This window comes from Notolepis coatsorum (genome assembly GCF_963971535.1).
Source record: "Notolepis coatsorum genome assembly, chromosome: 9".
Classification (NCBI taxonomy): domain Eukaryota; kingdom Metazoa; phylum Chordata; class Actinopteri; order Aulopiformes; family Paralepididae; genus Notolepis; species Notolepis coatsorum.
In genome coordinates this window covers 110,360,792-110,383,977 of record NC_140173.1, presented here as the reverse complement: position 1 = coordinate 110,383,977, position 23,186 = coordinate 110,360,792, and the positions used below count along the sequence as shown (strand labels likewise).

The 23,186-nt window shown below is 45.0% G+C and overlaps 1 protein-coding gene across 1 annotated transcript in view; it reads right to left on the bottom strand.

Annotated features, from left to right (window-relative positions):
- LOC311234467 (uncharacterized protein) overlaps positions 1-23,186 on the bottom strand; it is a 63,485-nt gene that overhangs the window by 30,252 nt on the left and 10,047 nt on the right. Inside the window, exons 2-3 of the mRNA XM_084321662.1 lie at positions 19,862-20,664; positions 1,718-1,879 (exon numbers count right to left, since the gene is read on the bottom strand). Of these exons, the coding sequence (XP_084177788.1) occupies positions 1,718-1,879; positions 19,862-20,664 (965 nt within the window). The remainder of the gene's footprint in view (positions 1-1,717; positions 1,880-19,861; positions 20,665-23,186) is intronic.

The window sequence follows — 23,186 nt, the reverse complement described above, 5'->3', positions numbered from 1 at the left end:
ATCCAACTTGGTAGCCGTTCTGAATCTCACAAAACGTTGCTTCCATTCGGGCCATTCTCCTGGTTTGTCAAAAGGAAAACTCGCCGGCGGTTGAAATTTTGCTATTTCTGTTTACTTCTGACACCATGTAGATTAATCGTCTGGAGGCTATGACTTGGTGCAAGCTTCGCTAATTTATTGACAACTTCAGTATACAGTAACCGACTGACTCATTCACATTCAGTGTAACAATATAACTCCAGATCAATGCGCAGGCCTTAGAACTACCCACGTATCTCTTATATACTTCCGTATATGACAGGTTCGCTCAAAAAAGGGCAGTGTGAACGCAAACCAAAATCAAACAATGTATCATTCTCACATTTGGTCTACCAGAAAGTGTATACAGTTTGTTTAAACAAGTGAACGTCCTCCGAGCTCCTCCAAGCGCTCTCTCTCTCTGCCTCTCTCCGTGAGCCATCTGCGCTGGAGCAGATCAGGGGAAAACTCCACACGCGCAATGTCCTTTAGTGGATAGCTCGCAAAGACCGCGTGCAAACCGTGCGCAGTTAAGGGTGCAATTTCCACGCGCAATCCATTCTTAGTGGATCCTGCCCTGAGGGTTTGCATGGCTTTTTCCTACGCAAAACCGATGCATATCGCTCTCAGACACTCAGTTTGGTATCCACAGAGGACGCGCAATGGGTGAAATGAGGTGGCAACTGCGTTCCGTCAGCATTGCGTCCGGTGCAATTGGCCCGTATTTAAATGAGGAAATATGGGCAGAACATGGGCGGTCCCCTTTCTATGCAAAGCCTGGCGCCAATTGCATCAAGCAGTTATTGCTACGCACCTACCGTCTTCACAGACATGGTGGTAAATAAGCGCAAAGCCCTAAACGCTATGCCCGTGTTCACATCTGAAAGTCCACGGATAGTCCGGACTTTCTGGTGGACCAAATGTGAGAATGATACATTGTTTGATTTTGGTTTGCGTTCACACTGCCCTTTTTTGAACAAACCTAATTTGTAAACAAAGGACATGTAATCGCCAAGTCGTTCATTCTATTGGACAGATCATTTTCGGGGAAATCCCGCTCGCACACACACACACACGCTCTCACACACTTGCTCTCTCATGCTCGCTCGCACACACACACACTCTCTCAGTCGCTCGCTCGCACTCACACACACACACACACACACACACACACACACACACACACACACACACACACACACACACACACACACACATATAAAGTTCGATTGCATTCACACCAACAGCAAACCGCACCATGCTCCACTTTGACCCTAACCCAACTTTAATCAACAGTATTATGGTGTTTAGACAGTTTGTTTAAACAAGTGAATGTCTTCAAAGCTCTCTCTCTCTGCCTCTCTCAGCGCTGCGAGCCAACTGCGCTGGAGCAGATCAGGGGAAAACTCCACACATAATGGGCGTGTCTGCGCTGGTATCTCATCCGCACAATGTCCTTAGTGGATAGCTCGCAAAGACGGAGCAGATACCGCGCGCAAACCATGCGCAGTTAAGGGTGCAATTCCCACCGCGCAATCCATTCTTAGTGGATCCCGCCCTCAGTGTTTTCAAGAGGTTTGGAAATAGTTTGCTTCTTGATTGTTATACTTGATTCTGTGTTTTTGGAGGCTAAAAGGGTATGTGATTCCAGATCTCATATGGTTCCTTGTACTGTATACTCCTGTGTTTTTATACACACCTCCTTGGTCTTGGTCATCCGGCTGTCTTTCTGCAGGCCACAGATTTGCCTCTGCAGCCGTAGGTTGGTCTCCTGGAGCTGTCCGATCTTCTCGATGAGCTGGCAGATGTGCTCTAAGTAGCCCAGGCCTGAGCCCAGAGGGTTGGTCCTGGCCTGCTGCACCTAGGGAACCAGAGGGTATGGAGGTTAATTAAGTCAATAGAACTGTATTGGACACAGGCCTGCATATTGACATTGTAAAATGTCTAGAAAATGTATTTGCTTTAGCTATATAAACATACTATTGATAGGTAAAGAACTGATACTGTTATCTTTAAAAAAAAAAGTATGCTCTTATCTTTTCAATGGGCTGTAAATTTAAGGATTAACGAGACTATTGTAATATAATCCTTTTTACAAGGCGACAGGAAGTGAGAACAAGACTGGATTGGGTTGTTGAAAGGCGACTGGTACTGTAAATCCGTAGGCTTGTTCTTAAATCAGTGGGTGTTACAGAAAAACCACTGACTTAATCCTTAATCCTTGACTTAATCCAGAAAATATGAGATAAAAAAGGCACGATTGGTTCCCAAGAATTTCCTTAGCAGCATACATGCCTCTGAGATATATCCTCGTTCCCAGCTTTATCTCGAGAGATATAACCCAAGACTAGAGGTGCTCCCATTGGTCAAAAGGGTCAGGTGATGTAACCTATCATGATATTCCCTATTCAACTCATCAACACATTCTATCATGTTGCTTTTTTCCTTGGATGATTTACACACAAACCACACAATTTCGATTCTGTTTTACTGCCCTGAATTAGCGTGCAAACTTGTAAAAAGCATTCCAGTGCCACATACGGCTTCTCTCTCCCTCTCTCTCCCCCCCCCCTCTCTCTCTCTCTCTCTCTCTCTCTCTCTCTCTCTCTCTCTCTCTCTCTCTCAGTGCATGCTGGGAATGAGATTGGAGAGATTGGAGAGGTTGGAGATTGGAGGTGTAGTGAGTTTTTTTCTATCTTTATCTGTCTATTTTGTTAATTTGTTTATGGGATATTGTATTATAGTGTAGTGTTGGGTTGCTGTGTGTTTTTGGTGTGTATAGGGTTAAGTGGGAGTGTTTTGTTTGTTTGGCAGTCGGCCAGGCTGTGTTGCTGGCTGACGTCAGACGCCAGTATGGAGTTTGCCAAAATGAGCAGGAAGCATGGTGTAAAGATTAATGCTTCTAATGTGTCCGTAGAGGATTGCAGCTTGGCAATAGGTAAAGTCGTTGGACATAAAAGTGTGAAATCAGCCGCGAGGATGAACGGTGGAGTTGTCATTTTCCTAGACTGTCTTGAGAAGGTGCACTCGGTTGTTGAATCAGGAATCAATATCGAGGATGTGTATATTGCCGTGGAGCCTCTCTCCACACCAGGCAGAAGGATTAATATAAATAACATCCCGCCGTTCATAAGTGACGAAATACTGATAAATCAACTTGCAAGATATGGGAGGATAATTTCCCCGATAAGAAAACTGTCATCTGGATGCAAATCTCCGTTGTTAAAACATGTTGTGTCACATAGACGCCAAGTTTTAATGATTCTCGAGAACAACAGAGAAGAGATTGATTTGGTTTTCAAATTAAGAGTTGATGATTTTGATTACGTTGTTTTTGTGAACTCTGGAAACTCAAAGTGTTTCAAATGCGGGGAAGAGGGACATCGAATCCGAGATTGTGTGAGGGAAGAGGGGAGAGGCGCACAATTTCAGCCTGCGCGCAGTGCAGCAGGGACAGTGATCCCAGCCGAAGCTGCGCGTAGTGCAGGTACAGAGAAGGGAGGGGTGGGAGCTGTTCCCCCCTCAGAGGAGCCTCAGCCCCAAGAGGAGCAAGGCACTGCGCGCAGCGCAGGTGTGGAGAAGAGAGGAGTGTGGCAGAGCAGAGCTGCGAGCAGTGTCAACAGTGTCCCGCTGCAGACCGTCAGCAATGTAAACAGTGTCCCTTTGCAGACCGTCAGTAGCGCAGCAGATAGTATCCAGCTGCAGGGCCACAGAACCGGTGTAGCAGGTACGGAGCAGAGCCTTGGTACAGAGGAGGGGGGAGTGAGGGAAGCTGCCCCCCCCTCAACTAGTGGCGACTGTGGGGTAACAGGGGGTGGTGCGGGTGGTGCGGGTACAGAGGAGGGAGGGGTGGGAGACGCTGTTCCCCCCTCAACCAGTGGTTGTGTAGGTAAGGAGGTGGGAATCAGAGATGCTGCCCCCCCTTCAACAAGTGGCGAGGTAACAGGGGAGGACAGAGTTTTTTTTGTCACCCCAAGCCCAACACCGCGTCAGGGTAAAAAAAGGCATAAAAAAAATATGACAAGTGAAGTAATAGGGGAAAAGTTGAATGTGGTGGACAATGTACACAGTCAGACAGTGGATGGCGTGGTGGGAAGTGATGGAGGGGTGGGCTCTCAGGATAAGGAAGGAGTGACAAGTTTGGTCAAAGAGAGTCAGGAGGGTGTAGAAGACACAGGTTCCTCTCAGTCCAGCATGGACGAGGATGAGGTTGAAAAACAATGGGGTGAGATTGAAAAACAATGGGGGGATGACATCTCAAGTGTTGAGGAAGATGAGTTCCCAAATGCTTCTCAAGTGTCTGATTCACAACGGAAAAATTTTTATGCAGTCAGGCAGATACAGAAGTTCCTGCACACAACAAAAAATTTGAGAAGTGTCAAAGTGGAAGATTTTTTTGAAGATTTGGAGATGTTTATTTTTTCAGCAAGGACTCAAATGAGGTTGAAGAACAATGGGGGGTACACTTCCCAGGAAGTTTTTAGACTGAGAAAAATTGTGCAGAAGCTCAGAAAACTGGATAATATAATGTTACCATGATAATGGAGCTTCTGATGTGTGGAGCCCGGCTGGACATTCAGGAAGGGAGTAGACCTGGGCTTGGACAGTGTCTGCAAGCAGTTGGGACAATGACACTGAAAGATGTTGTGAATGTAGCCGGGTCAGAGGAAGTGGCTTCTTTATTGGGGCTGAGGACGGCCTGTCACAACAGGGTCTGTCTGGACGATTGGACTGAAGCGCGGAGCGTCGGGGAACAATACCTGTTGCAGGATTATTTCGGTGGAACGGAAGGTCCTGATGAAGGGGATCTTTTTTTCCATGAGCTGGATATAAAAACTGACACAAATGGACTGACGGGACCCATTTGGGTTGCTCATATGTTGTTCTTGATTACATATTATGTGTTGAATGGAAGTATGGATACTTTTTTTGTTTGGGTGGAGCTTCAATGTTTTTTTGTTGTGTTGCAGAAGGACAGGTGTATTTTAGCATTTTTTTTATTGTGAGATCTCATGTGGTTTTAAGTGTGATGCGGACACATGTTGCCCGATATAATGTGTAGTTAGTTGTTTAATTGTATTGACATACACATTGTACATTGTAATGAGAATTATGTAAATAAATGTTTTTCTAAAATCAAAAATCTCTCTCTCTCTCTCTCTCTCTCTCTCTCTCTCTCTCTCTCTCTCTCTCTCTCTCTCTCTCTCTCTCTCTCTCTCTCTCTCTCTCTCTCTCTCTCTCTCTCTCTCTCTTCATACTAACATTGACCAGAGGAGGTGAGGAATGAAAGGGATTATGGATGCTGACACGTCTGCCCTCATCCTGACATTATTGCATAACCACGTCATACCAGTGTCAGGCATAATAAAACATTTTGTAGTTGTTTGATTAAGTGATTTTTAACACAAGCATAGATACATGATCTATATGGTAGGTACACTATCTTGTTGCAGTCGGTTTGAGTTTAGATAAGAAACTTGGAAATAGCTGTTGGAAAGACTCGGTTACATCAACAGTGTGAACAAAGGGGGTGATGTGGATGAGTGTACATTATTAACAGGTAGGTCCGACCACAAATTGTGATTGATCGAGAGCGTTCTAAGCCGTGAGTATATTCATGATACACTCATCACCATGAATATACCACTGCGCTGGCTTTAGAATGTTGTAGAAAGTTTCAACTGCCATTCATCAAACGGAAACTGTCAACATGACCTACTCTGCGGACAACGTTACGTTTGATTTAACATAATGGCTGTAGGAGTTATTTGATTGTTTTGTGTTATGTCTGTAGTTGGTTAACTTAAATTCACTGGGTGGCAGCGCGGAGCGCATGGGTTTTTGGATATAGGCACAGGTGTAGGCTATTGCGCAATCAAGTTATGGGTGACGGAGAGGTCTCGCGGTTTTTACCGCATGTGTTGTGTCCTCCTCACATTACATGTTGTAGCTGTACTCCCAAGAGTCTCCACTATGGGGCGCAGTTAATACAATGCCCTGTTATGCCTACAGCTGAAGTGCAGAAGAAGAGTACACGATGCTGTATGATGATAGATACGTGCAGAAGAAGAGTACACGCAGAATGATAATAGAACAGAGTGTACCATGTTGTAACCTAACCTGCTATGCTTGACTAAAAGACTAAAGAGTAATCCTGTATCTGGAGTCTTATTACTACACCTCTACCTACATACAAAATACTACGTACGCAGGGCCGGACTGGGGAAATAATTCATACCGGGAGATATAGCGTGAAATATAGCCCCAATCAGGCCACTTTTTAAGCGGGGGGTCTGGGGGTCCCCCACCAGGATTTTTTTTGTTACAAAGACTTAATTTCCTGCATTCTGGTGAATTTTAGTGTATGTGAATCACAAACTAATGAGCCAACAATTGCTTAGTACAATGTACTGTTATGGACCTCAAATAAAACTGTTGTGGCACTAGCAATGCTACTCTCTCCACCTTCAAAAAGAAAAAAGCAAGAGCACAACATATTTTTCTATTTACTATTATAATACAGTTAACCACTCTCTCCTGTAAGGGCCTTTCTTTTTCTTTGTTTTATCCCTCTCTCCTCCACCCTTTCTCTTTCTTCCACTGTCCATCTTGACATCAACGTTAATTGACTTTCGCTCTCTGATCTCTACCGAGTCCCTCACTACCTGGCTCATTGCCTGGCAGTGGCTGTTATTCTGCATCTGAGTGCCGTCTGCCATTCCATTCGCCGCCTCCGCTGTCAATCAGTTGTATCGCCTGGTCCCGCCTCCACCAATCACAAGCGGTAGCACACCATTCACACCATTCTGATTGACAAGCTAAAAGCAATTGGTTTTGATAGTTTATCAGTGAGCTGGATACAATCCTACCTGGAGGGGAGGGAACAGATGGTGGAGGTAAACGGTACCCTATCCCCCCCCCCTCACAGTGAGCTGTGGTGTTCCACAAGGAAGCATACTAGGACCGCTACTATTCCTAATTTATGCAAATTACATTACAACTTGTTCCTGTTTGCGGATGACTCAGCCCTGCTGGTCTCTGACAAGAACAAGTTACAGGTTGAAAAAGCCCTCAGCTCGGAACTAGGCAAAATCTGCATATGGCTCGCCGACAACAAACTATCATTACACATGGGCAAAACAGAGTCCATTCTCTTCGGTTCAAATAACAAACTCAGCAAGACCGACGGCTTCTCGGTTACAGTGGGTGACAATATTATCACAAGGAAAGATGAAATTACCTACCTGGGTTCCATCCTAGAGGCTAATCTTTCCTGTGACAAAATGGCATCCAATGTAATAAAAAAAGTCAACCAACGAACGCGATTCTTGTACCGGATCTCCTCTCTGGTAAACAAGAATACGCTGAAGACTCTAGCAGGAGCACTCATTCAAGGGTACTACGACTATGCTTGCACCTCATGGTACCAAAGCACCTCAAAGGCACTAAAAACCAAATTACAAACATCTCAAAACAAGCTAGTCAGACTACTGCTTGACCTGACTCCTAGAACCCACCTCACCCCTGCCCACTTTGACAACCTAGGATGGCTTAGAGTAGACGACAGAGTACAGCAACTTGCAATGGGCCTGGTCTACAAGATACACTACGCGACCAAGGTACCCATGTACATGTCAAAATACTTCCCAAAGGTCAGTGAATACCACGATCACAACACCAGAGGGAGCTCCACAAATCATGTAAAACCCAGATTCGGCTCAAACAAGGGACTAAACACGTTTCGCAATTATGCCACATCAATGTGGAACGCCCTACCTAAAGCTGTAAAGGAATGTGAATCACTACCCACTTTAAAAAACACTCTAAAAAAACACCTACGTGAGACTGCAATTCGAAACTGGCCCCTACAAATGTCCTAACCTAGTTGTACAGTAAATGACCAAGTAAGGCTTTGTCAGTATTCCAATGTACAGTGTAAAATGTGTGTGTGTGTCCTACCCAACCCCCCCCCCCCACCTCCAATGTACAGCCCTCACCCACCCACCCAACCCCACCCCACCCACCCAACCTCCTCCAATGTACAGTTTCTACGCCAAATGTATATACACTCTTTTTCTGGACACTTTTGTATCACAAACAGTACTGTATTTGCAAATCTGATATGTCATAAATGTATAGATGTAGCAGTACTGTCTATCTGTATGTCATGTATGTCATATATGTTATGATGAATTGAAAATGGGGGACCCTGATGTAAACAAGACGAAAGTCTTTCTCTGGTCTGCATCCCCTTAACAATTGTATGTATTGAGCTGTACTGTACTGTACCCATTCTGCAATCTGTTAATAAACTTTTCAATCAATCAATCAATCAATCCATTGTGTGTGTGTGTGATCCGCGTGAGGGAGAGAGTCAGATAGTTCTCCAACTCTGTCACAGACAGTGAAATCCTGGTTGTTCCCCACCCACCTAGGTTATCTAACTATCGCCCCGCGCCGCCGGCACAACTAGAAACAATGACCTGTGGCCCCCCTCACCTGCGGGGTGCCCCAAGGCTCGATATTGGGTCCCACTCTCTTCCTCCTATACATACTCCCCCTAGGCCAGATCTTGGCAAAACACAATATCTCATTCCACTGCTTCGCCGATGACGTGCAGGTTTACCTCCCCTTAAAGCCCACCCAAGGGAAGACATCAATAGAACCACTGCTTGACTGCCTGGCAGAAATCAAGTGCTGGATGTCCGAAAACTCCCTGACATTGAACGAAGGGAAAACCGAGGTCATTGTTTTTAATAGTGCCCCCCCGCCCCCCCTCATTGACGCACTTGGTCCCCTGGGCCCAAACCTCTCCACCTCTGTCAGGAACCTCGGGGTCATCTTCGACAGTAATTTTAAATTCGATAGACAGGTCAGCGCCATAGTGAAAAACAGCTTTTACCACCTTAGACTCCTGGCGAAGACAAAGGCATACCTCTCCCAAAGTAACCTAGAGACGGTGATACATGCCTTTGTCACCACCCGCCTCGACTACTGCAATGCTCTGTACACGGGCATTGACAAGTCCCTCCTCCGCCGCCTACAACTGGTGCAGAACGCAGCCGCGCGCCTCCTCACCAAAACAAGAAAATACAAACACATCAGCCCAGTTTTGGCCTCGCTCCACTGGCTGCCTATTAGCTTCAGGATCGATTTTAAATTAGCACTAAATGTTTTTAAATCATTAAATGGCACGGCTCCCTCCTATCTGTCCGAGCTCCTGCACCGCCACACCCCCTACCGATCCCTCAGATCAGCTGACCAGATGCTATTGGTGGTACCCAGAACCAGGCTCAAAACTAGGGGAGACAGAGCTTTCTCCACCGCAGCGCCTAGACTGTGGAACAGCCTCCCCCTCAGCGTACGGACTACCCAGACCGTACAGGCTTTTAAATCACTCTTGAAAACCTACCTGTTCTCCTTGGCCTTCCCCCCTACTTAACCACCACTAGACCCCTGGCCCTTCTATCCTCTTTGTTTTACTGTGTCCTACCAGTTTTTATTACTTTCATTGCTTTATTATGTTTTTAATCCTATATCTTGCACCATACTGTTTGTTTTTGTTGCTTTCATTGCTTTGCTATGTTTTTTTTTCTTTCTTTTAATCTTATACCTTGCTTCACACTAATTTGTTTTTATCAACTTGCTTGTGAAGCACTTTGGTGTCAGCTGCCGCTGCCTGGAAATGTGCTATACAAATAAAACTGACTTGACTTGACTTGACCTGGCAAAAAATAATAATAATAATTATAATAAAAAAAAAGAAAATTATTATTATTTTTTTTATATATAATTTTTTTTTTATCTGTGCAGGCCAGGCCACCGGGAAAACTCCCGGTGCTCCCGATGGCCAGTCCGGGCCTGTACGTACGTACAACATAACAATTGGCGACGAGGAAGTTGAACCGGGGAATTTTTTAACAGATGTTTTTACTGCGGGAGAAATGGCTAATTTACATGTGCCTTCTCCGACGGCATTTTTACCATGCCCTGGGGAACCTACTCTGTTCAAGACTTGGCACCAGATGTTCACGAATTACATGCTGGTAATAAATGCGACTGTAAATGGTTGGTCCGAGGCTCGGAAGAGAGCTACCCTTCTACATTGTCTTGGTACCGAGGGTCCGCAGATTTTCTCCACATTGCCAAATACAGGTGATTCCCCGCCCTGCCCTGACAGCGCTCAGCGGTCACACTCCAGCACAGTCGCGTGCAAGAAGCAAGCCTAGTTGGCATCAGGACTTTGTTGCACACTGAGTGAGAACTAAGAGTAATATTGGTTGAGCATATATAATTATATCTTGATAATGATTGAATAACCTGTGCTCCCTTTGTTTAATGATTACCTTGAGTTACCCGTTTTATGATACTGACTGTTGGTTCAGTTTACTTAAGAAAGTGGAAAAAGCAAAAGTTCTAAATTTGCATAATGCTGAGTAGCAAGTAACATTCTTTCCACAGAGAAGGGAGATGTTGTGTCCTCACATTACATGTTGTAGCTGTACTCCCAAGAGTATCCACTATGGCGCGCAGTTAATACAATGCCCTGTTATGCCTACAGCTGAAGTGCAGAAGAAGAGTACACGATGCTGTATAATAATACGTGCAGAAGAAGAGTACACGCAGAATGATAATAGAACAGAGTGTACCATGTTGTAACCTAACCTGCTATGCTTGACTAAAAGACTAAAGAGTAATCCTGTATCCAGAGTCTTATTACTACACCTCTACCTACATACAAAATACTACGTACGTACAACATAACAGCATGCACCACGCTCGTTTCACTATCATAATGTCAATTTATATAATCTATTGTTTTGCTCAGCAACCATGTATTTATGTTAATTATGAGGATTTCCCGCACCCAGCCGAGCACTTACCAGGACGCGTTATTTCTAAACCTAGCCGCATTTCTGGTAAGACGCTCTCTGATTGGCCGACGCCTGTTTCTACACTGGTTAAGCTTAGGCACTCTTTCGAAGTTGGTTAAGGTTAGAGTTTGTCTTAGAGCGTGACGGCAAGTTCTTTTGACGGTTAAGCTTAGGCACACTTTAGAAGTTTGTTAAGGTTAGAGTTTGTCTTAGAGCATGGCGATAGAACGCCTGGTAGTTTGCAGGCTGTTTGACGTGGAAATGGGCAAAGACACAGCTCGTCACGCGATTGGGCAAACGCGTCAGTGGCCAATCAGAGAGTGTCAGTCAGTGCCAATCAGAGAGCGTCTGCCAGAAATGCGGCTAGGTTTAGAAATAACGCTACCAGGACGCGTCTATTCTTTTTCTCCCATTTTTCTATGTTTCTCCCATCCCAATTTCGTATCGTCCAATTCTACCCTCCCCTGTCTCGAACGCTGTTAGGCCATGCCTCCCACAAGCCGGCTGCAATGTGGACTAAGCCTTACATCACGTGTGTCCCCTCCGGTACTCGAGGAAGCAGCAGTCGCATCTTTTCACCTGCACAGCGCGATCTCTCAGCGTCGGGGGTCTGCGTTTTGGAGGGCACGCCGCCCCCGTCGCTTCCTGATTCTGCTGCGCAGGCGCACCAACCGACCTGTAGGAGTCGCTGTCCACAACATCCGATCCCCACCCATCAGCTTCCCACCCCCTAATACTGCCAATTGTATTAGTATGAACGACCAGCCAAGCTGATAGCAATGCGGAGAGCTGGGCTCGAACCCAGCGTCTCCTGCATTGGTGGTGAGCGCCTTGCCCACTGCACCACCTAGCCGCCCTAGGACGCGTCTATTCTTAACCCAAACGGTGCATGCTTCCGCGTTCGCGTTTAGCGCTCTGATTGGCCACTGCTGTTTCTGGTCGGCAAGTTCTTCGCCGGTTAAGCTTAGGCACTCTTTCGAAGTTGGTTAAGGTTAGTTTGTCTTAGAGCAGGGCGATAGAACGCCAGCCCTGATTCCAAACTCTAACCTTAACCAACTTCGAAAGAGTCGCCTAAGCTTAACCAGTGATAAACTAGGCGTTAGGTAGTTTGCAGGCTGTTAGAGCCGGAAATGGGCGCGTCACGCGATTGGGCGCACATGTCACATGCCCAGAAACGTCAGTGGCCAATCAGATTCGCAAAACGCATGCACCGTTTGGGTTAAGAATAGACGCTACCAGGACATCAGAATAGTCGATACAGTCAGGGGTGCGTTGGTGATTTCTGTGTTGTAATGACGCCACGTGCGCGCGCTCCCGCGCATGCGCATTAATGTTCCCTCGCGTGCGCACAGATTAAAGACAATGCCTAATTGCCTCTAGGAATGGAATGTAACACATTTCATTCACAAGTTTTGTGTGAATGTATGTGAGAACATATTTGAACACACCTGACGACCTGTGCTATTGTTATGCAAAGTAGCCAGGTGGGTACTTGGCGAGTTGGCGCATCAGTCGAGTGCAGCGCATTCCTGTGTGCACGTGCGTGCACATCCATGCATGTGTCATGTGTGTGTGCGTGATTCTGCTCACAGAGCTGGTTGCTCGGCGTGCAACCCCGTCCCATGGGCAACGCACCCCTGGCTACAGTACCCGTTAATATAATTAAATTAATAATATTAAATTAGACTAGTAATACGTCATTCATTTGCGTTGCCAAGCTGGTTGATAGCCTACCCCATTTGAAATTCCATAGCAACGATACATATTTAGGAACTATTTTTTGACGGCAAGTTCACTGAAATCGATATAAAAGACCCTAGAATTGTCTGTATTGATCCTATATTTTTCCAGACGGTGCAACTTTCTGTATAAAAGCAATAATACACTCGAACCAGTGGAATATCAGGAATATTGCCACTCTGTGATGCCTACGCCACTTGAGCTTCGCTCTCATGGCTGCGGGCGCATCACAGCCGTGGCAATATTCCTGATACTCCACCGGTTCTCGTGTATTATTGCTTAAGTAGTCAGCGCTGGTGAAGTAGAAACGCGTGACTGTGTTTGTGAGGGAGAACTCAAGTATTTCTGTTGAAACGCATGTGACTGTGTCAGAGAGGGAGAACTCAGAAACGTAAGTCTTTCTGTTGAAACGTGTGTGACTGTGTCAGAGAGGGAGAACTCAGAAACGTAAGTCTTTCTGTTGAAACGTGTGTGACTGTGTCAGAGAGGGAGAACTCAGAAACGTAAGTATTTCTGTTGAAACGCATGTGACTGTGTCGGCGAGGGAGAACTCAGAAACGTAAGTCTTTCTGTTGAAACGCGTGTGACTGTGTCGGCGAGGGAGAACTCAGAAACGTAAGTCTTTCTGTTGAAACGCGTGTGACTGTGTCGGCGAGGGAGAACTCAGAAACCGAAGTCTTTCTGTTGAAACGCGTGTGACTGTGTCGGCGAGGGAGAACTCAGAAACCGAAGTCTTTCTGTTGAAACGCGTGTGTCTGTGTCGGCGAGGGAGAACTCAGAAACCGAAGTCTTTCTGTTGAAACGCGTGTGACTGTGTCGGCGAGGGAGAACTCAGAAACCGAAGTCTTTCTGTTGAAACGCGTGTGTCTGTGTCGGCGAGGGAGAACTCAGAAACCGAAGTCTTCTCAAGAGCGTTTATTTGTTTGCCGCAGTGTGACACGGCTCATCCGAGAGGCACAGATGTTCACGCATTTGGGAGATTTTTTATTTTTTTTAGGGCATTTTTTGCTAATATTTATACAAGTGTCAACATTCCGAAAAGGGTCCCAACAAAAGCAGGATGTGAGCTCAGGTCAGGGTCCTTTCCCTCCGTCCCCAAAGGTCCTTTCCCGTGCTACTGGCTGTGTAACTGCTGCTACTGAACTGGTGAACCTTATGGAAAGGCTGGCTGAACAATAGAACACATGCCATAACAGCCCACAAGGCTGACATCATGCACTTCCTCTGACGAACAGTTAGAGAGACCCTCTATAGATCACATATGTTCTTGACCATGAACCATTTCCCACAATGCAGCACTGGTGGCTTTTTTTTTTTTTCTTTAGGCCATGCACCCCATTTGATATACGATTTTATCACATGGACCGCCATCTAACCAAATGTTAGATGTGATTTAGTCCAGAACTCTGCCTGTAATTTAGTTGAGGAGATACCAGTGGAGAGAGAGTAAAACCTGTGATCAGAATAGTCTCTCTTACACATCCTCTCTCATTGGGCGGAGTTCTAATGAAGGAAATAATGAAATTAACCCACTTTTCTCTGTACCCCCTGGAACCCAACCACAGACCCCTGGGGCTCCCCACTGCTCCAGTAGGTACGCCTTCTCACTGATCAAACAGGTGCTCTTTATATACAGGCTACCACAGCAGTGCATCAGTGCCTTATTAAGATAAGGAAGGGTATTCCTTCGAGGGGACGAGCCTCTCTTCCTAGGGGCCAGTCAGTCACGGCAGGAGGATATGAGACTAGCAGTCATTACAGGTCTTCCTGGCAGAAACGGTGACGGGAGCAGGGCGAGGGAATGATCTTATCAAGTGCCTCCAGGGGCCTGCGGCCACTATGATGGGGCCCGAAAGGGGAAGAGGGAGCGGGGTCCAGGAATGCCCTCTTTTGTGTGTGTGTATAAACACATTTAGAAAAATGCACACAGACACACATACAAACACACACATACATACAAACACACACACACACCGCTCCCTTCCTCAACGGTCCCTCTGAGCAGCAGCATGTTAAACGTGGGAGTGGACTGATTTTAACGCTATGTGCCCTCATTTCTGGGAGTCTTCAAGCTTCCCTCGCGTTGCTTTTATATCCTCCGGGTACGTGATAATGGCAGAACAAAGATGGGTCAGATCAGTCGCATAGAAAACATTTATTTTCCACAGACATTACTAGGATGTTTTCCTAAAGTAAACAGACCCATCCACATTGTAAAAAGAGAAACAAGGGGAAAATCAAAAACAGTTTTGGATTCCATGGTTTCAGCAAACCTTTCTCTCCCTCAATCATACCGAATCAGAGAAGCTTTTGGACACCATATCATAGGAGACAATGACACATCCAAGATCATTGTGGAAAACCGATGCCTTCTCTGGCCTTTGCTCCTCCATATTTCCACAGTCACTGGCTGCGGCATCCAAAATACATTCCTCAACATGATAGAGGAGAGGACTGAGGCTCCAGATGTGGGGAGCAGCGAGATATGGAGGACGGTACGTGCAGCGTGTACACCTCCTATCTACCCCCCCTTTTCAGCACACACAATCTGGGGAGTCAGTAGTAGCAGATATTCTTGCCTACTTCCCTGCAGTTTATCATATAAAGCACCCGGTTGGGAACACACTCTGGATCCACAAAGATCCACAAAGAATGGATTGCACGGTGCTAGTTGCACCCTTACTTACAATTCATTGTGAAATGAAAATGGGGGACCCTGATGTAAACAAGACGAAAGTCGTTCTCTGGTCTGCATCCCCTTAACAATTGTGTGTATTGAGCCGTACTGTATTGTACCCATTCTGCAATCTGTTAATAAAGTTTTCATTCAATCAATCACGGTTAGGGATGGGTACCTTTCACATTTGAACCGATACGGTACCGGTACCTGTGAATCGATACCGGTACCCAACGGTACCTTTTTTCGGTACTTTAGTCTAAAAAAAATGTATTCCTACCTCAGTCGTGAAAAAAAATCCAAACTTCAAATAACTACAATTTCGACTGTTTTCGGCTTGCCATTGCTCCGACTGCTTTGTTGTTGAATCAAGTCAAATCCTAGGTAAGCATATATTGTGTGTGTGAACGTTGACATGAAAAGAAAAAAGGTCAAAAAAAATATTAAAATAATTAATAAAAAAAAATCTGTATCTCACTTGAATCGATACTCGGTAGTACCGACGTGTTTCGGTTCGGTACCTTAAAAGTACCGAATTCGGTACCAATCCCTAATCACGGTGCAGATTGATTGATTGAATGAACATTTTATTAACAGATTGCAGAATGGGTACAATACAGTACGGCTCAATACACACAATTGTTAAAGGGGATGCAGACCAGAGAAAGACTTTCGTCTTGTTTACATCAGAGTCCCCCATTTGTGTGTGTGTGTGTGTGTGTGTGTGTGTGTGTGTGTGTGTGTGTGTGTGTGTGTGTGTGTGTGTGTGTGTGTGTGTGTGTGTGTGTGTGTGTGTGTGTGTGTGTGTGTGTGTGTGTGTGTGCGCCTGAACTTGCTCCTTTGTCTCTGTTTTTTTTTTACATTGACAGGAAAAGTGTTTAAGGATTTATTGGCGAGCGGTCTGAATAGGAAAGTGGGGCAATGCAGAGGCAGGTTCTACTACCCGTCCCAGTTAGCCGCTCCTGACGTCTCATCTATACCGACTTGATAGTTCCCTGAACAATCAATAGAGGCCTTGCACAGAATATGTGTGTGGTTCTATTTCTTCCAACATGGCTGCCAGTAACCATTGGTAACCACTTTCTAAAGAAAATGCTTAATTTCTGTGCAGTGGTAGAGTAGGTAAAACATTAGAAAAGCATGATATTACTGTTCCACTGTAGATCCAGTATTTAGATTGATGTATTTCTCATATCAACACATAGCAACTGCTGTTTCGCACATAGCAACCGTTGTTTCTTCCAACAAGGAGGACAGATGGGCATTCTGAACATTCCGTGAAAGGCCTCAATTGAAAATGGCATAAATTATGTGTTGCTTCTCTTTGTCCTTTACTTACTACAGTACCAGACTATGCATGTGAAACCATTTTATTGACATAAATAAACAAGACATATCTCACAAAGAGGGTCATCAGTGCAGTGCATGTTCATATTTCACAGCTAAGGAATTTAAATAACCCAGATTTTCAAAAGAGCACCCTGGCTTTTTAATTGCGCTATATTTCACACCGCTGTGCTGATGGGGAAAATATGCCTTGAATGCCCAGTGGTTTTCCACCCATATGGATATATAGAGCCTGAGATCAGACGGGCAGATAAGCAAGACCATATGATCGACATTCTCCCCTTATGTTGGGAGGCATGCCTGCTATGAAGTCTATCTTCACAAGGATCGTGGAATTTTTCGTTTTGTCGTAGTTCATGACATCCGGCGGTGTTCTGCTTTTGTTGTCATGGAAACAAATTTGCCTGACAGACAACTAGGTAATTGTCAATTCAAAGCAGGATTGCTACCGGCTATTCGTCTTCCTGTCAAAAACTGTAAATCAGTTTGAGAGGGAAAGAGGGAGAAAGAGAGAAAGAGAGAGAGAAGCCGTACGTGGCACTGGAATGCTTTTTACAAGGCCATCATTGCTCACATATTTGAACACAATGAGGCATGAATAAAATTATGCCTTCCTCTTCATGGGACTAAAGAGTCACTTTATAAGCAAAGGAATGACATTATTAGTTGTGGTGACAAGTGCCGATGATGGTGGTGGAACCATACCGCCTGACGGCCTGTCAGCAATGTACCCCTAAAGTACCCTACGCTGGGGCCCCAAAACCAGCGCTTACCCGCCTTTCCTTCGCAGAGGCCCCAGGGAAACTATCAAAGGGCCTTTATCTGGGTAAATATGTGAGTAATTTGAGCTATTTGACACCTGTTTGATGCGTCCAGGTAGGCCGCCAAGCTTTTGGGCCTGGGGAGCAGGCACGGCCCAGATGAGAGAGGGGCCGGCGGTCAGCGACAATATCACCACGGCAATCTTCATCCTCACTCAGCGCAGATGAACAGGTGCTGTGTGACATGCGGGCGCATGAAAAAGCTCTGTGGCACTGTAACACATGCCCTCTCCACCTTGCCTCCTCAGCTCGCAATGTAGCCCGCAGCGCCTGTGTTTTGGTTCGCGCAATCTGTCGGCGATAATGAAAGCCTTGTCTTAGCCAGGTGCTTTGAACGTGACATTGTTGTGAAAGGTCTTTGAGGGGAGGATGGGAAGGATGTGTTGAGATATGTGACTTTGAAGTATGGCCTAGTTTTTATTTTTTTTTAAGTTTGTCCACCTCAAAATTCTCTTGACAGATTTCGTTTGAAGTCAAATCCGTAGTGTACCTCTGTGGATCTCACTCTGTTGCTAAGGTCAGGTTTTAATATATTTATTTTCAAAGGAGAAAACAACTAAGATATCATCGAGGTCCTAGATTTTAGGAGATACCCATCTCTGTGCCTCAGGTAGGAAATTGCCGTAAGGTCATCAAAGTCATCATGGACATGACTTTCACCTTGGCTTTCATGACATGATACCTCGCCATGAGACCCTCTCCGCTATGAAAGGTTTCACTTTTCTTACAGAAATGTGTGTTTAGTGTTTCTAACTACAAGTACTCTTTTTTCTTTTTTTTCTCCAGGAACTTCACTTGACTGGGAACGAGACGAAAGCATGAAAGGTGGATTAGCCATTTTGTTATCATAATTCCCTGATTAAATACTAATTTGCCCACTCAATACTAACCCACTCAAAAAGAAACCAGTCATTCATGTGAGAAAACACGGTTAAATTGACTGAAAAAGCTGCTGGTAATAAAAGATGGAGCGGATGCGTGAGTATGATGTTTTCAGGACATCAAACAGGTGATTATGACTTGGCAGGCAGTCTGCCCAGCTGTCAGGTGCACCTCTGGGACAAGACAACTCTGTATTCTTGCATGGAACATGAAGAAGCATTAATTTCCTTTAACATGAATGGGGGACACATCTTCGTTAGTTTTCATCAGGGAACAAGCCACTGCTCGCTGTTGCGAGTGTGTAAAGTTATATGTTCTCACACCGCAGGGACAAAGCTAAGAAAGGACCATGAGGCCTGTCTACTTTATTTTGATTAAAACGTCGACAGCATACAGGCGGTTAGGTGGCCGAGCGGAGATTGCGTTCGTCACCAGCCCCGGAGCTGAGCTGGATTTGTCTGTTCGAATCCAGCTCACAGCTCCGGGGTTGTCACCAGCTTGGCTGGCCGTCTGCACTGATACAATTGGCTGTATCAGAGGGTGGGAGAAGCTGGCGGGGTGGGTCCGGGTCGTTGTAAACAGCGACTCCTACAGTTCGGTCGGGGCGCCTGCTAAGCGCGGATTGGACGTGAGGGGGATAGTGTGGTCCTCCCACACGCTACGCCCTCTCAATGAGAATCCGCGCTGCCAGGTGAAAAGAAGCGGTGATTGGCTGGACGTGTGTCGGAGGAAGCACGTGGTAGCCTCCACTCTCCCAGATGATCTGACTGTGGGGGGTAAGTGCGCAGCGACCAGGAAGGGACTGGGAATTGGCATACGACTAACATTGGGATGGGAGAAAATCGGAGGAAAATGGAGGGGGAAAAAGACCAATAAAAAAAAAAAAACGTCGACAGCATGATGTGAATGGCCGGAGTCATGCTTTGAAATGCATGATCTTGGATATTTATGGAGGCTAATTGTCGCTGGCAGAGAATGGCCTAAATCATTATTTGAAATTCATTCTGGGATATTTATGGAGCTCTAGAGCCTAATTGTCTCTGGCACCGCGTGCCACTGCTGACAGTAATTAACTGGTGACATAGAGGCTGAGAAGGGCTCGTAATCACAAATAATAGCAGAGGATGTCAAATATGTAAGTTGCCCACTGCCCACCCACAGGGGCTTTCCTCAAGTTCCCATCAATTTACTCAACAGCTTTGTAAGAATTAAATGATAGGAAACATGATATAGGATAACAGATATTGACACACTATGTTTGATTAGTGGTCATTTCTTTCTGTCTCATACCGAAATGCTCTGAGAATTACCAGATCGTCACCGTTTGAGTTTATCATACTGACAGTATATGTTCACATACACAAATGACTCAGATAAAAGGAAGCAGTTGACAAACACACCAACTATCAGTGGTTGAATAAGGCATGGCTAGTGTCTGTGTATTCACATGAAAGTGTGATAGAAGCCAACAAATAAATGTGTTTTAGACTAAATGTTCTTACCTCACTGAGTCTGCAGCATTCCTCCATATACTCCTCAAGGCTATCACTTGTGGTGCTCTTCCTTAGTGGCTTCTGTTCAAAGTCAACTTCTGCCATGTCGTCACAGGCCCCTGAGAAGCATTGGCTCCTGGGCCTCGTACTCTCCAAGTAGACCCTTTCGGGGAAAGAAATATTTTCAGAATTCTCTTTGTTTGATTCTGGGGTGTCCCTCAAGGCTCTGCACTGGGACCTCTCAATGTCCTCAGTTATGTGCAGCTCTACTCGCTCAGTTGAAGAGCTGAGTCCCTCCGATTTTACAACCATACACTCCTCAGTATCCACAGTCGTACTGTTGTACTCCGAGACCTCTGCCTCTGTCGTCCCACAACACTGTTCATGTGTGATCGGTATGTCACAGGTCGTGGCAGGTGTGTTCAAGTTGCAGGAGTCGCAGGAGGACTCTCGACTGTGAACTACAAAGCTCTGCTCTGAGCCTGTCGGTGTAGAGGGAGAGTTGGCTCCACTGGGCAGTTCCACCCCGGAGTCCTCTGATTCAAACTTGTACAACCTAGGCAGCTGAGAGTCTGAGAAAATGGCTGACAAATAGTCAGAGCTGGACTCCATCAGAGGCCGTTCAGGCATGTTGTCAAGGTCGGAATTCACCTCCAGGGCTTTGGCGGGTTCTGAGATGTCCTGCTCAGAGATTGACGCCATGGAGATGGTGGACACAGAGTCGTCCGCAAACAGGAGCTTCTCATGAACGTTGTTGAAGAGTTTCATTTTAGTCAGGACAACCTCGCTGTCCAGAACCACGTCCCCTTTCCCTGTGAAAGTCAGAGAGGGGGGGGGGATTAGTCAAACAGACCCAATGGCATGCATTACCTAGGTTGCCAGTTTGTATTATTTCCACAAGTGACTCAAATTTCTCTTAATTATCCCTGATGAAATGAAAGACCTTGAAATACCTGAGTTTCAGCCTAAATTAAAGTGTTGCATAAGGTATGCCAGTCAGAAAGCGTTTTCCTCACAAAAAGTTATTTGACGAAACAAAAATGAAAAAGCCCTATTATATAATATCTGACGTATCAGTGTCATTGCCTTTTTTGTATGTTAAGAACACATTTGAAGACTGTCAGCTCAAGCTCTCTTCTTGGCCTTCAGATTGGACTGAGGGTGCTTTCTTGTTCCAAAGGACTCCCAGTTACATGTCCAATCCCTTTGACCATGAATGACCCCCATGTACTGTCAAAATATACATCTAGAGGTAGACGGCTGAGCAGTAGTGAAACCTGAGAATTTGTACTTATACAATCCTGCATTCTTTTCCTCTGGGACCACGAATGCCGCAGGACACACAGACACTGTCTGCTCTGCTTTGATCTGGACGTTCCCACTTAATACTATTACAGGGTGCACTCGTATGTGTCCTCTTGTCTTTCTAGCTACAGGCAATCTGATACGACTCGCTGTCAATCACAGTTTTCTCCCTAACTTAACCTTTGCATTTCAATAAAATAACTGCAGGTATTTCCCCTATCCCTGGGAAACTCAGAGGGTCTGATTAGTCTTGGCTTGTTTGACTCCTTTAATTGAAAACTGCAAATTAAAAAAAGTTATTTAATTTCTTTATAATTCCAGACCGTTAGATCAAAACGTAACAATAGATAAGGTTTATGTAAAAAATAAATAATAATAATTAAAGAAAATAAAGTATAATCCGCTGAAATAGTAACTAGGAACCATGTTTATGTGCCGGTGTTTCCTCCTGTCAATCAAAATGGTTTTGATAGCAAAGTCAATAACATTCAACAGAACAGAGGCACGCCTGTGTTTCCCACAGAAAAACAACAACAACAGTTGTGATAATACTGTTTTTGGGCTCGATAGTTAGCTCTGCCAAAACAATGATAGCATTACTGTTTTTGTTGGGGGCGATATCAGCTCAGGTTCTGGTGGTTACCGTCCTAAACAAGGGTTCTGTTTTCCCAGTAATTTTAGAGGGAGTCAAGGTAATACAGAGACTTTACCGTTGCCTTTTGTGAAATACATCCAGTTCAGTTGATTTTCATGAGACTTCCACTGTGTTATGCTGTATTAAATTGCTCATTTACATCAGGGCAATATATTTTATACTGTACATTTGAAGCATGTGTTTTCTCTGTCAAACCCCAAACTCTGATGGTGTTTAAATAAAACGCAGAGTAAAACGTGTTTATTTTACTAGATGGTGCCAGTTTGTTTTTAATCTAGAGAATATATGCATGTGGTGAGAGGTGTGTCGTTTGAAACAGCACCTCTCGCTTAATTGCAGTGTGACATAAATGTGCCTCATCAGCCGCACTGCACATGCTTCATAACAACTAGAGGCAGCGTTTCTCAAAACAAAATGTGTTTTCTGTGGAAGCTAGAGAGAACATTTCCTGTTTTTGCTGAATTCTGGGGGGGGGGGGGGGATGTAGCCTAGGGTATTCAACAATGTCCACTGTGATCTGAACAACAGTGCCACTCGATTGCTGTTGGGTCTCTATTGTTTTCCCCCTGTTATCTCACAGATTCCAACCAACAACCAACCCTACTGTGTGTTTATTTCCGAGGTGGCCTAATTCATTCTCTTTTCTCTGGAGTGTTGCCTTTGAAGCAGCGTTTGAACACTCCGAGTCAGGACACGAGTCAGAACACCATGTCAGGACAAGGACACCATGTCAGAACACTAACAGCAGCCAACAGCAGCCCTATGACCAATAGCAGTGAAATATGAAACAAAGAGAGAGGACTTGAACTTGAGTGCTAAGTAGTATAGACAATCATATTAGCATTGTAAGTAGTAGTATAGGGATAGTACATAGTAGATAGTAGTATAGACATAGTATTGAGGTTCATAATAGTAAAAGGCAGTAAGAAGGTTCATTTTTATTTTCAATAATAATAATAATAATAACAATAATAACAAACATTCCTAACAAAATCACAAAGTGCTTTACAACAAAAAAATATATAAAAAGAGTGCATAAAACAATAGTAAAATAAAACCTGTTGATACAATGTGATACTGTACAACCAGCAGGCATGAACTTTTCTGCAAGGCGCCTCTCAGGGTTTTGCTGCACGATATAAACATGAAGACCTCCTTTCAACATATAAACAGCGGCAATAAAGCTTTAAAGCCTAAGGCTAGATATGAGGGCTTGCGATTTATGTCCTCCCTACCCAACTGAGCTCGTCTGATAATCTCATAATTGGCTCTATCAAGCCAACCAATGGTCGGTCATGTGTTATCAATGATAGCGTAATGGGAAACTCTTGTATCCCACACAGTGCCAGGTGATAAAACAATTAAAGGGTTAAA